We start from the raw sequence: 12,099 nt of genomic DNA, 5'->3' as shown, positions 1-12,099 counted from the left end.
TGCTCTGCACACAGTCAGCACTCACTAAATAGCACTGAGCGATTGATCCTCATCATTAGTCCAGGGCTCTGCACACAGTCAGCGCTCACTAAATAGCACTGAGCGATTGATCATCATCACCATCAATCGTATTTATTGAGCGCTTACTGTGTACAGAGCACTGGACTAAGCGCTTGGGAAGTACAAATTGGCAATGTATAGAGACAGTCCCTACCCAACAGTGGCTCCCAGCATCATCATCAGTCCAGTGCTCTGCACACAATCGGCGTTCACTAAATAGCACTGAGCGATTGATCATCATCATCAGTCCAGTGCTCTGCACACAGGCAGCGCTCACTAAATAGCACTGAGCGATTGATCATCATCATCATCAATCGCATTTATTGAGCGCTTACTGTGTGCAGAGCACTGGACTAAGCGCTTGGGAAGTACAAATTGGTAATGTATAGAGACAGTCCCTACCCAACAGTGGCTCCCAGCATCATCATCAGTCCAGTGCTCTGCACACAGTCGGCGCTCACTAAATAGCACCGAGCGATTGATCATCATCATCAGTCCAGTGCTCTGCACACAGTCAGCGCTCACTAAATAGCACTGAGGACTGACTGAATCTCCCCTCTCGGCTTTGGTTGACAACCCTCCCCTCTCCCCCCTCCCTTTCCCAGGAGGAGGTCAGGAAAAGGGAGGATGGGAGGAGGGGGAGTCGGGGCGACGGTGGGTGGGTCCCACCTCTCTCTGGCTCGGAAAAAAAGGGGGGTGGCGGGGGGGGGGGGGGGGGGGAAAGAGTCTCGCAAGGTGAACCCGGAGCGGTTCCCACCTTAAAATCAGCCCTGCTCGTGACGTCAGGTCGGAAATTTACCAAAGCGAGAGCGGGCCAACGGGCTGGGGAGGACCAACCCCTCCGAGCCCTGAGTGGTTGGGAGGCGCTGACGTGGGCTGACGCTTGGAGACTTTAGGTGCATGTTGGCCGTGCAATACGGAGCCCACATAAACAAAGGCACATTGGAGGGAAGGACCAGTCCCGTCCGGACGCTCGCACTCTGCCTCATGCGTTCCGCACTCCCCTAGCCGAGCCCTCGCCGCCCTCCACTTCTCCGGACCCGGGCCTATCCGGGGAGCGTTTCCCCCCCCCCCCCCCAACCCTCATCTTTGCCTCTTCTTGGATCATCTCCTTCCCCCTATTCAACCTTCCCTCTCCCCCCCCACCCCATCCCCATCCCCTCCCTCTTCCTCCTCCTCCTCCCCGGCCCTCCCGAGGACACTTCGAGACAGTTGAATGAATGAAGGGAGACGCCGAGATCGACTGAGTAAGTAGAGAGACCTCTCTCCATCTGGGTTTTGTGTTTTTGTTGTTGTTGTTGTTGTTTCCGAAGGGAACTCCGAGCTTTTCAGCGGTGACACTCTAGGAACCGGGCCCTGTCGGGGAGAGGAGGGGAAAGGGGGGACAGACAGACAGACAGACAGACAGACAGACAGACAGAAGGGCGGAGGATGGAGCTTGTGAAATGTCACAGAACAAGTCAGGGCTGGGGCCGAAATGGGATCTGAAATCAACGCTCCCGGCAGCGGGGCTTCCAGTCCTTCTTTTTTTTAAAAAAAAATATATATATTAAAAAATGTGATAACGCGGAAGGGAAACTTGCAGCGACCGAGGAGCCGCCCCCTCTTCCCCCCACCCACTTTGAGAGGGGCGCTCGGACTCTTTCCCTTTCTGTATCGCTTTCTTTTGGACCAAGGAGCGTGATGGGCTCTAAGCCGTGGGGCGCGGAATCTCAAAGGTCATGTGTGTACTAGGGGCCTGGGCGCGCCGGGTTAAGTGGCAGGAGGAAAGTTCTTCGGTTTATGTGTTGCCTGGGAACTGGATCACCATGGTTAGCGACCGTGCTGGCGTTCCAGGGGTGCCGATTCAATAGGGGGGCTTTCTGCGGGTTGTTTTCCCCTCTAGCCTCCTATGCTTTAGGCGAGATTTACGGAAAGGGACAGCTCCAGAGAGACAGTCGGAGGTTTTAAACCGCTTTCGAGCTCAGATAGACGGATTTTGCAGACGTGCCCGCTCCTTTCACCTGCCCTGATCGTATGCCCCTGTTAATAATAATAATAATGTTGGCATTTGTTCAGCGCTTACAATGTGCAAAGCACTGTTCTAAGCGCTGGGGGTGATACAAAGTGATCAGGTTGTCCCATGTGGGGTTCACAGTCTTAATCCCCATTTTACAGATGAGGTAGCTGAGGCTCAGAGAAGTTAAGTGACTTGCCCAAGGTCACACAGCAGACGTGTGGGGGAGCCGGGATTCGAACCCATGACCTCTGACTCCAAAGCCCGGGCTCTTTCCACTGAGCCACGTTGGGGATGGTGAATCTACCCACCTCCTCTCTCCCACTTCCCCCAAACCAGGCTCTTAGTTACTTAGTATAGACGGGTGGTCCACCCGAGTCGCGAGATAGCAAGAAACCGAACAGAAGGCGTGGATATTTGGCTTTCTTTTTAATTGGTATTAAGATGCTTTTACGAGCTCGGATGCCTTCCAGACAGGAAGAATTTAAAGTTACTAGGAGGAGGGTGCCAGAAGGGGAAACCACTGAAGTTGGTTGCCGTAAGGTGTTCATCTGTCACCCGTTTAAGGGCATATATAGGAGTCAGCAATGCACATGCCTGTTCTTCGCGGTCTGTCCCTAATCCTCCTATAAAACAGGTTTCTTCCCCTCAGCCCCCGAGGACATTTCTAGACCTCACCAGACGAGTTCCTTAGAAATGTGAAAGCCAAGTCGCTCGTGCAACCCAAACGAAGTTTCCTTTCTCTCTCAGAGCCCGCACCTGCAAGTGTTAAGTTGCATAACCCCTGGCTAGGCCTCTGAACTGCGTTATAACTTGAAAAATAAGTGGATTATTTCCATGTTGTACATATACGTATGTGTGTGTATCTATCTAGATATGTCTCTCTATATATGTCTCTCTCTCTGTCTCCCCCCCCCCCCCCATATATAATGGGAGGCAAACTTAAAAAATCCCTCCATCATCTGGAAAACATTCACGAGAGGTGTCAAAATAATTCTGCACGAAACTCTTGTCTTCCCCTAAACCGGTATCAGAATGACCTCAGAGCGGAGACCCCCCACCTCCCCGCCCCCCGTCCACTCCTTCCGAGAGAGAGAGAGAGAGAGAGAGAGAGAGAGAGAGAGACCCGAGCCATTTAACTTTCTAGGTGCTAAATAACAACTTCAAATAAGTTTTCCCCTCGGTTAAAAAAAAAAAAAACTCTCTCTGTGCCACCATACGGTAGAGTGTGAAAGGGAAACATTTCCTGTTCGCTCTGGCCACGTCTTTGACCTAACCGTTTGAAAGTAATGTGTTATTAAAAGGCTGCACGGGGCAGGCGTCAGGAACAGGCTGACTCTGTGGCTGGAGAAGCTCCTGGTTTGTGTATCCGTGGCTCGTAAAGCCCTGGAAGGGAACGTGAACATAAAAGCCTGTTCGTATCTGTATTGCAGGGGGCGGACTGAGCGGGCTGGACGCCTCATTGATTTTCTAAGATCTGGAAAAGTTTGTCGTCCCACACTGTCCACCTTTAATTTCTTCGAAAACGCCTGTACCTCGGCTGAAGGTGGGTGAACTTCGCTTCTTGATTGCCCGCCCTCCCCCGTCCCCCCCCTTCCCTCCCCTGTCCCCCCCCTTCCCCCGGAGCCCCAGGCAGGGAAGGCGAGGTTTCCCCCCGCCCCCCTCATCCCGGGGGAGCCCATCCCTGGGCCTTGGCGTCCGAGCACCCAGCCCGACAACTCCTCACCACGTCCCATTCCAGGACGAGCGACCCGAACGTCCCCCGCCCCTCGTGCCCCCGAGGAAGGGGATCGGTTTGGGGACAGAGGGTGAGAGGGGGTGGGGAGGGGGACCCCAGAGGGTTTTGTGAGATGTTGGGGCGGGAGGGGGGCTGGGAGACTTTGGGGAGGGTCGGAAGGCGTTGCCATGTCTTGGGGGGAATGGGGCCAAGATCTCGGTTCTGTCACTCCTTGGCTGTCTCGCTCCCTCCCATCTCCTCCTCTCTTCCTCCTCTCCTCCTCCTCCTCCTCCTCTCTTGTTCCTCCCTCTCCCTCCCACCTTCGCCCCCATCCCTGCCCACCCCACGCCCCTCCCTCGACCCCCCGGGCCCGCCGAGCCACGAGCAGGGGAGGAAGCGCGCAGTCGAGTTGACCAGGCCGCGTCTACATTATCCCCTGTTTCGTTTCCAGCCATGCCCTGTGTTCAGGCTCAGTATGGGTCATCGCCTCAAGGAGCCAGCCCAGCTTCCCAGAGCTACAGTTACCACTCTTCGGGAGAATACAGCTCCGATTTCTTAACTCCAGAGTTTGTCAAGTTTAGCATGGACCTCACCAACACTGAAATCACTGCCACCACTTCTCTCCCCAGCTTCAGTACCTTTATGGACAACTACAGCACAGGCTACGACGTCAAGCCGCCTTGCTTGTACCAAATGCCCCTGGCCGGACAGCAGTCCTCCATTAAGGTGGAAGACATTCAGATGCACGGCTACCAACAGCACAACCACCTGCCCCCGCAGTCCGAGGAAATGATGCCGCACTCGGGCTCCGTTTACTACAAGCCCTCGTCGCCCCCGACGCCCACCACCCCCGGCTTCCAGGTGCAGCATGGCTCCGTGTGGGACGACCCGGGCCCCCTGCACAACTTCCACCCCAACTACGTGGCCACCACACACATGATCGAGCCGAGGAAGGCGCCCGGGTCCCGCCTGTCCCTCTTCTCCTTCAAGCAGTCCCCGCCGGGCACCCCCGTGGCCAGCTGCCAGATGCGCTTCGACGGGCCCCTGCACGTGCCCATGGCCCCGGAGCCGGCGGGTGCCCACCACGTGGTGGACGGCCAGGCCTTCGCCGTGCCCAACCCCATCCGCAAGCAGGCCGCCGCCATGGGCTTCCCCGGCCTGCAGCTGGGCCACGCCGCCCAGCTGCTCGACGCCCAGGTGCCCTCGCCGCCCTCCCGCGGCTCGCCCTCCAACGAGGGCCTCTGCGCCGTGTGCGGGGACAACGCCGCCTGCCAGCACTACGGCGTGCGCACCTGTGAGGGCTGCAAGGGCTTCTTCAAGGTGAGCTGAGGGCCGAGGCCCGAGGAGGGCCCAGGGAGGGCGGAGGCCAGAGGGCCCAGGGAGGGCCGTCCCTGGGGGTGGGAGGCACCACCACCGACCGGCCCCAGGATGCACCCACATGGGGCCTGGGAAATCTCGGCCCACACCATCATGCACAAGCACCGGGCTCCAGCCCCCCTCTCCTCCTGGCCCGGGGAAGAGGCGCAGGAGAGGGAAAAGAGAGCCCCCTTTCCTTCCTTCATTCTTTCTTCCATTCATTCAGGGGCTGGGATACCTCGGGACCCACCTCCCACACACATACACCTGGCTCCAAGCCCCTCTCTCCCCCCTGCCCAGGGAAGAGGCGCAGGAGAGGGAAAAAAGAACCCCCTTCCTTCCTTCATCCATCCATTCACTCATTCATTCATTCAGGGGCTGGGAAGCCTCAGGCCCCATCAACACACACACACACACACACATATACACACACACAGAGCCCTTCTCTCCCCTTGCCCAGGAAAGAGGCGTAGGAGAGGGAAAAAAGAACCCCCTTCATTCATTCATTCATTCACTTATTTATTCATTCATGGGATGGGAAGCCTCAGCCCCCACTAACACACACTCACACACTCACACACACACTCACACACACACCGGGCTCCAGCCCCTCTCTCCCCTTGCCCGGAAAAGAGGCGCAGGAGAGGGGAAAAAAGAACCCCCCCCCGCCTTCATTCATTCATTCATTCAATCGGATGTATGGAGCGCTTACTGTGTGCAGAGCACTGTACTCAACGCTTGGAAAGTGCAATTCGGTAACGGATAGAGACGGTCCCTCCCCAACAGCGGGCTCTCACAGGCTAGAAGGAGGAGACAGACAACGAAACAAAACAAGAGACAAGCAGACTTTTCCAGGACTAGGCAGGCCCCCTCCCCTTCCTTGCTGTCATCCCCTCTCCCTCCCTCGAGGCCATCCCCGGGGGAGGTAGGAGAGGGTGGGCGCAGGGCCTCGCCCCCACCCCCGCGAGTCCCCCCCCGACTGGAAGTTGTAAAAACAGGAGTTGAAGCAGGGACAATTTGCATGAGCTCCTAGCTGCCTTTCCCCTTCAGATTGAAATTGGTTAGGACAGAGAACCGTGTCTGAGCTAACCAAGTGGAACAGAATTCCCTATGGTAAAATTAAGTGATCTCTTTATTTCACCATCCTGATTGAATAATCTTATCATTTTAAATAGAGAAGGTCTCCAAGGAATGTAAATAATATGAATGCCCACGGATTTGTATTTACTGAGCGTCTCCTCCTTCTCCTCCTGGCATATAAAACACAGCCAGGAGCTGCAAGGTTAGCTCAAATGTTAACGCTATCAATTTTCTACTGTTAAATGCCCTGGAAAAAAAAAAAGGAGGGGAAGTGGGGAGAGAAAAGAAGAAGAAGAAGAAGAAAAGGAAAGAAATCAAAGTGGAAAGGAAACGGGTGGGGGGCGGGAGGGAGGGATCCGATCAGATATTTCGGTTCGCTGGGATGCAGGTTTTCGCCCGAAAATTAACAGGCCGTCCGGAATCTCTCTCTTTCCTAGCGCACGGTCCAGAAAAACGCCAAATACGTTTGTTTAGCAAATAAAAATTGCCCTGTGGACAAACGGCGCCGAAATCGCTGTCAGTATTGCCGGTTTCAGAAGTGCCTTGCGGTCGGGATGGTTAAAGAAGGTAGGTTTCGGGGTGGCCCTGCCCCCTCCATCCCATGAGCTTCCTTCCCCACCCCCCGCCCCAAACCCCTGGGGGCCCGAATAAGTCAGCGAGGCCCGTTGGCCCCTGGTTGCCCACCGACCTGCCGGGAATGCCCTGTTTTGATTCAATATGGTCATCCCTTGCGGAGGGAGGGAGGGAAAAGAGAAAGAAAGAAAGAAAGAAAGAAAGAAAGAAAGAAAGAAAGAAAGAGAGAGAGAGAGAGAGAAAGAGAGAGAAAGAAAGAAAGAAAGAAAGAAAGAGAGAGAGAGAGAGAGAAAGAGAGAGAGAGAAAGAAAGAAAGAAAGAAAGAAAGAAAGGAGAAAAGCGCTTAGTACAGTGCTCTGCATACAGTAATCGCTCAATAAATACGATTGAATGAATGAATGAAAGGAAGGAAGAAAGAAAGGAAAGAAGGAAGGGAAAGAAAGAGAAAGAATGGTGGTATTTGTTAAGTGCTTACTATGTGCCAAGCGCTGTTCTAAGCGCTGAAATTATTATAATGATGGTATTTATGAAAGAAAGGAAAAGAAAGGAAGACAAAAGGAGAGAAAGAAAGAGAAGGAAGGAGGAAAGAAAGAAAAAGAATGATGGCATTTGTTAAGCGCTTACAATGTGGCAAGCACTGTTCTAAGCGCTGTAATTATTATAATGATGGCATTTAAGAAAGAAAGGAAAGGAAAGGAAGAAAAAGGGAGAGAGAGAAAGAGAGAAAGAAGGAAGGAAGGAATAAATAAAGAAGGAAAGAAAGAGAAAAAGAAGGAAGGAAAAGGGAAGGGAAGGGAGGGAAGGAAAAGGGAAAGGAAGGGAACGGAAGGGAAAGGAGGGAAGGGAAGGGAAGGGAAGGGAAGGGAAGGGAAGGGAAGGGAAGGAAGGAAAGGAAAGGAAAGAAGCCTGTCTTCTGTGCCCCTCTAGCTCGCCTCGGCGTCCTGGATACCTGGGATCGCCCCCGGGGGAGGAGAGATGCCACCGGGCCCGGGAGAGGAGGGAAGGCGTGGGGGGGGGGGACCCCGCGGGAAAGAGGGGGCGCGGGGGAAACGAAGGTGAACGTCTTTTCCCCCCTTGCAGTGGTGCGTACAGACAGTTTAAAAGGTCGGAGGGGTCGCTTGCCATCGAAACCGAAGAGCCCCCAGGAGCCCTCACCCCCCTCTCCCCCGGTGAGTCTGATCAGTGCCCTGGTGAGAGCTCATGTCGACTCCAACCCGGCTATGACCAGCCTGGACTATTCCAGGGTAAGCTGGACACAATATGGACCTACAGGCGGGTAGGGATGTGCGCCCGCGACGCACACGCACGTGCACATGCAAACGCAAACCCATCCAGACAGGCAGAGAGGAGAAACAGAGACCGCTAGAGCGAGATCCGGGGAGATACGCAGGAAAAGCACACACACACACACACACACACACACACACACACAGAGAGAGAAAGAGAGTTCTGCATACAAGCAGGCACACACACACACACACACAGAGAAAGAGAGTTCTGCATACAAGCAGGCACACACACAGAGTCCTGCATACAAGCAGGCACACACAAATACACACACAAATACATACGACCCTTCCCCCTCAATCTTGGCGTACTGGTAACTTGGCCCGGGAGTCAGACGGTCATGGGTTCTAATCCCTGCTCCTCCACTCCTCTGCTGGGCGACCTTGGGCAAGTCGCTTCACTTCTCTAGGCCTCAGTTCCCTCATCTGTAAACTGGGGATTGAGACCGAGCCCCACGTGGGACAGGGCCTGTGTCCCACCCGATTTTGCTTAATCCACCCCAGCGCCGACTACAGTGCCTGGCACATGGTAAGCGCTTAACAGATAGCGTAATATAATATAAGCGCTTAGTACAGTGCTCTGCGCACAGTAAGCGCTCGATAAATACGATTGAATGAATTGAGTGAATATAATACAATAATAATTAATCATCTTCAGCCCATCTCCTGTCACTTTGTCCCCCCTTCCCCGATACCCATTTGTAGGCCTCAGACGCACACATTTCCACTTCCAAGTTCGTCGAAAGGGCTGCCTGTGGGTACCCCACCCATATTAAGACACCCCCAGCCCCCCATCTCAGCAGCGGGAACCGCCACTCAGTCACACCCAACATTCTGGGGCTTGTCACATGCCAGCCTGTGGCGACGTGGGTAGGCTTAGGGGGGTCGTGGGAGGGAGAAAACATCACTGCTTGGGTTGGAAACTGGGAGGAGGGGGGTCCTGGGAGGGTGGGGGTGCGCCGGGGGCGGGGAGGGGAAGGATAAAGGACTAAGAGGAAGAGAAAACCGGAAAGTGGGGGGTGGGGGCGGCCACGACGTAGCCGGAATAATCTATGTTACTCCAGCGGCGGGGAACAGATGAGCTTCGGATGGGGAGGCCGTGGGGGAAACCGAGAAACTGGCAGCGCAGGATAGGAAGAACGGGAAATAGAGGTTACCCCGGGCCCGGCGTGAATACTAAAGTGTCAATTGTCTGGTGAAGATAAGAGCGAGTGTTTCCCCACGCGGGCCGGCCCTGCATTCGGCCTGTATAGAAATGGCAATTTACATATTTAAAGCAGCGACCTCATCGCACCGTCCCTAATTGAATTAATTGCCCCGGAACATCTCATTTCCTTACTGGTCAGAGAGAGGTTTAATTGTTATAAAAACCCCGGCTCCCCTCCCAGAATCGGGGGTTAGCAATTTCACGGGTTATATATTTTAGAGAACCTCATTAAGCGCTTTTTACAATGAAATTCCAGTTCCAGGCGAACCCTGACTTCCAGATGAGCGGGGACGACACGCAGCACATCCAGCAGTTCTATGATCTCCTGACCGGCTCCATGGAGATCATCAGAGGCTGGGCCGAAAAAATTCCCGGCTTCACCGATCTGTCCAAGTCCGATCAGGACCTGCTTTTCGAGTCCGCCTTCCTGGAGTTGTTCGTCCTCCGACTAGCCTACAGGTATGGGAGGCGGGCTGGGGGAGGGGAGGAGGGGAAAACGAAGGAAGGGCTGGGGGCGGGGGTGGGCGAGTAGGGGGAGTTCTTGATTGTTATGAAATCAGACCCTTTCAAGGTCCGCTGATCTACATTTTATTAACTCCTCTGTAATTAGGTGCCTCTTAAATCCCCCATTTATTGCTGTTCAAGTAATTAGTTGTTTAGCTTTTCTTTTTTTTTCTCTCTCTCTCTCTCTCCCTCCCCCCCCCCCTCCTCTCTTTGGTATTAATTGCAGGTCTAACCCCGTGGACGGTAAACTCATCTTTTGCAATGGGGTGGTCTTGCACAGGTTGCAATGCGTCCGTGGCTTTGGGGAATGGATTGATTCCATTGTTGAATTCTCCTCCAACTTGCAGAATATGAACATCGACATTTCTGCCTTTTCCTGCATCGCTGCCCTGGCGATGGTGACAGGTCAGTATCCCCAGGGGACTCTTCCTCTCTCTTCCCTCCCCACCCAGCCGCACGACCCCCTCCCGGGTCCGCCCACCCTTTTTGCGCCCTCCCACCCCCGCGTCTCCCCCGGCTCGGCAACTGGCTAACGCCTCCTTGTCTTTTGCAGAGAGGCATGGGCTCAAGGAACCCAAGAGAGTGGAGGAGCTGCAGAACAAGATTGTGAATTGTCTTAAAGACCACGTGACTTTCAATAACGGGGGGTTGAATCGCCCCAACTATTTGTCCAAACTCTTGGGGAAGCTCCCGGAGCTACGCACCCTTTGCACACAGGGGCTACAGCGTATTTTCTACCTGAAACTGGAAGACTTGGTCCCTCCCCCGGCAATAATTGACAAACTTTTCCTGGACACTCTACCGTTTTAAGAAAGACTTTCTCCCACACACTTCCAATGAACTTGAAAGGAAAGCGAGCTCTCCGAGGGGAGAATTCACATGTGCACAAAGAGTACCCACTTGGGTGCCTCGGTGTTTACCCCTCCCCACCCTTCTATTTTTTTTTTTACCCCACTCCCATCCCTCTCCTTGCCCCCAACAAAACAGGCAAACAAACAAAAACCCGTTGCTATTTCCTAACCTGCAGGCAGAAGGTGAATGGGCATTTGGGCTCTGGGCCATCCTGGATTTAGATCACGGACTACACTCAATGCTATGGTATAAACTTTTTATTATCGGCTAAAAATAAAACAAAAAGAGTTTATTGTTCAGAAAAAAAGGACTTCTAATGGCCACGCCGGGTGCTGCAGCTAAGAGTTTTGAGTACCCACAAAAGAGTATTAAGGTGACCCACAAGTATTTCCCTTCTTAAAGACTTAAGAGTTTTCTGCTGTAAGAGAAAGCTGTAATATATAGTAAAACTAAATGTTGCTGTGGGTGGCATGAATTAAAGAAGGCAAAGGCTTGTAAATTTATCCGACGCAGTTTGGCTTTTTTTAATTATTTTGTGCCTATTTATGAATAAATATTAAAAAATTCTAAAAGATAAGCGTGTTTGCAAAAAAAAAAAAAGAATAAATAACCACATAAAAAGGGACCGCATGTTGATTCTAGGTCGAAATGTTATAGGCACTTGCTATTTCAGTAATGTCTATATTATATAAATAGTATTTCAGACACTATGTAGTCTGTTAGATTTTATAAAGATTGGTAGTTATCTGAGCTTAAACATTTTCTCAATTGTAAAATAGGTGGGTACAAGTATTACAAATCGGAAAATCCTGACAAAAGGGACACATAGTGTTTGTAACACGGTCCAACATTCCTCGTTTGTAAGTGTTGTATGTACTGTTGATGTTGATAAAAAAAGTTTATATCTTGATTATTTTGTTGTCTAAAGCTAAACAAAACTTGCATGCAGCAGCTTTTGACTGTTTCCAGAGTGCTTATAATATACATAACTCCCTGGAAATTACTGAGCACTTTGAATTTTTTTTGGTTTTTTTTTTAATGTCTAAAATTGTCGGTTAATATATTATTTTATGTTTGAGTAAGATTTTTAATATTGCCATATTCTGTAGTATTTTTCTTTGTATATTTCCAGTATGGCACATGATAAAAGTCACTGCCTTTTTTTCTATGGTGTATGACAGTTAGAAACGCTGATTTTTTTCCTGATAAATTCTTTCTTTGAGAAAGACAATTTTAATGTTTACAACAATAAACCCATGTAAACGAAGAGAATTTCGTCTTCTTTCTGGGTCAGGGGAAAAGGCAAAAGATCAACCTGCACTAAGCAGAGTGCAACAGGAGTGGAATTTGGATTGGAGCTGAGTCCATCAGGAGACGGATTCTAAACGTGTCCTCCAAAGTGTTGGGGGAAGAGGAGCTCATTATCCGGGGAATTCAGACCTCCAACGAAACTGCGGAGGAAAAAGTC

The 12,099-nt window shown here is 52.1% G+C and overlaps 1 protein-coding gene across 4 annotated transcripts; it reads left to right on the top strand.

Annotated features, from left to right (window-relative positions):
* The first annotated feature begins 1,284 nt into the window (after window positions 1-1,284).
* On the top strand, window positions 1,285-11,898 carry NR4A2 (nuclear receptor subfamily 4 group A member 2). 4 transcript variants are annotated; one of them, XM_038751288.1, is made up of 9 exons: window positions 1,285-1,307; window positions 3,490-3,602; window positions 4,225-5,093; window positions 6,647-6,776; window positions 7,863-8,026; window positions 9,532-9,734; window positions 10,006-10,022; window positions 10,127-10,184; window positions 10,333-10,479. In XM_038751288.1, exons 3-9 carry the CDS (start codon window positions 4,227-4,229, stop codon window positions 10,397-10,399), a joined length of 1,506 nt encoding a protein of 501 aa, XP_038607216.1. In that variant the 5' UTR covers window positions 1,285-1,307; window positions 3,490-3,602; window positions 4,225-4,226; the 3' UTR covers window positions 10,400-10,479. The 4 variants fall into 4 exon arrangements, 3 of the variants coding, with proteins under 3 accessions (XP_038607216.1, XP_038607215.1, XP_038607214.1); XR_005452290.1 differs by lacking the exon at window positions 10,006-10,022 and having other exon boundaries at window positions 10,333-10,367; XM_038751287.1 differs by having other exon boundaries at window positions 7,863-7,951; window positions 10,006-10,184; window positions 10,333-11,898.
* Window positions 11,899-12,099: the final 201 nt, after the last annotated feature.

Source organism: Tachyglossus aculeatus, chromosome 9 (assembly GCF_015852505.1).
Source record: "Tachyglossus aculeatus isolate mTacAcu1 chromosome 9, mTacAcu1.pri, whole genome shotgun sequence".
In the NCBI taxonomy this organism is placed as follows: Eukaryota; Metazoa; Chordata; class Mammalia; order Monotremata; family Tachyglossidae; genus Tachyglossus; species Tachyglossus aculeatus.
Note: the sequence above shows the minus strand (reverse complement) of the source record. Positions and strands in the feature narration are given on the sequence as shown.

Coding starts and splice junctions, on each gene's coding strand:
- NR4A2 (XM_038751286.1), top strand. CDS start 4,227: ATGCCCTGTGTTCAGGCTCAGTATGGGTCATCGCCTCAAGGAGCCAGC. Junction 5,094..6,646: donor GCTGCAAGGGCTTCTTCAAG/GTGAGCTGAGGG, acceptor TCTCTTTCCTAG/CGCACGGTCCAGAAAAACGC. Junction 6,777..7,862: donor GGTCGGGATGGTTAAAGAAG/GTAGGTTTCGGG, acceptor CCCCCCTTGCAG/TGGTGCGTACAGACAGTTTA.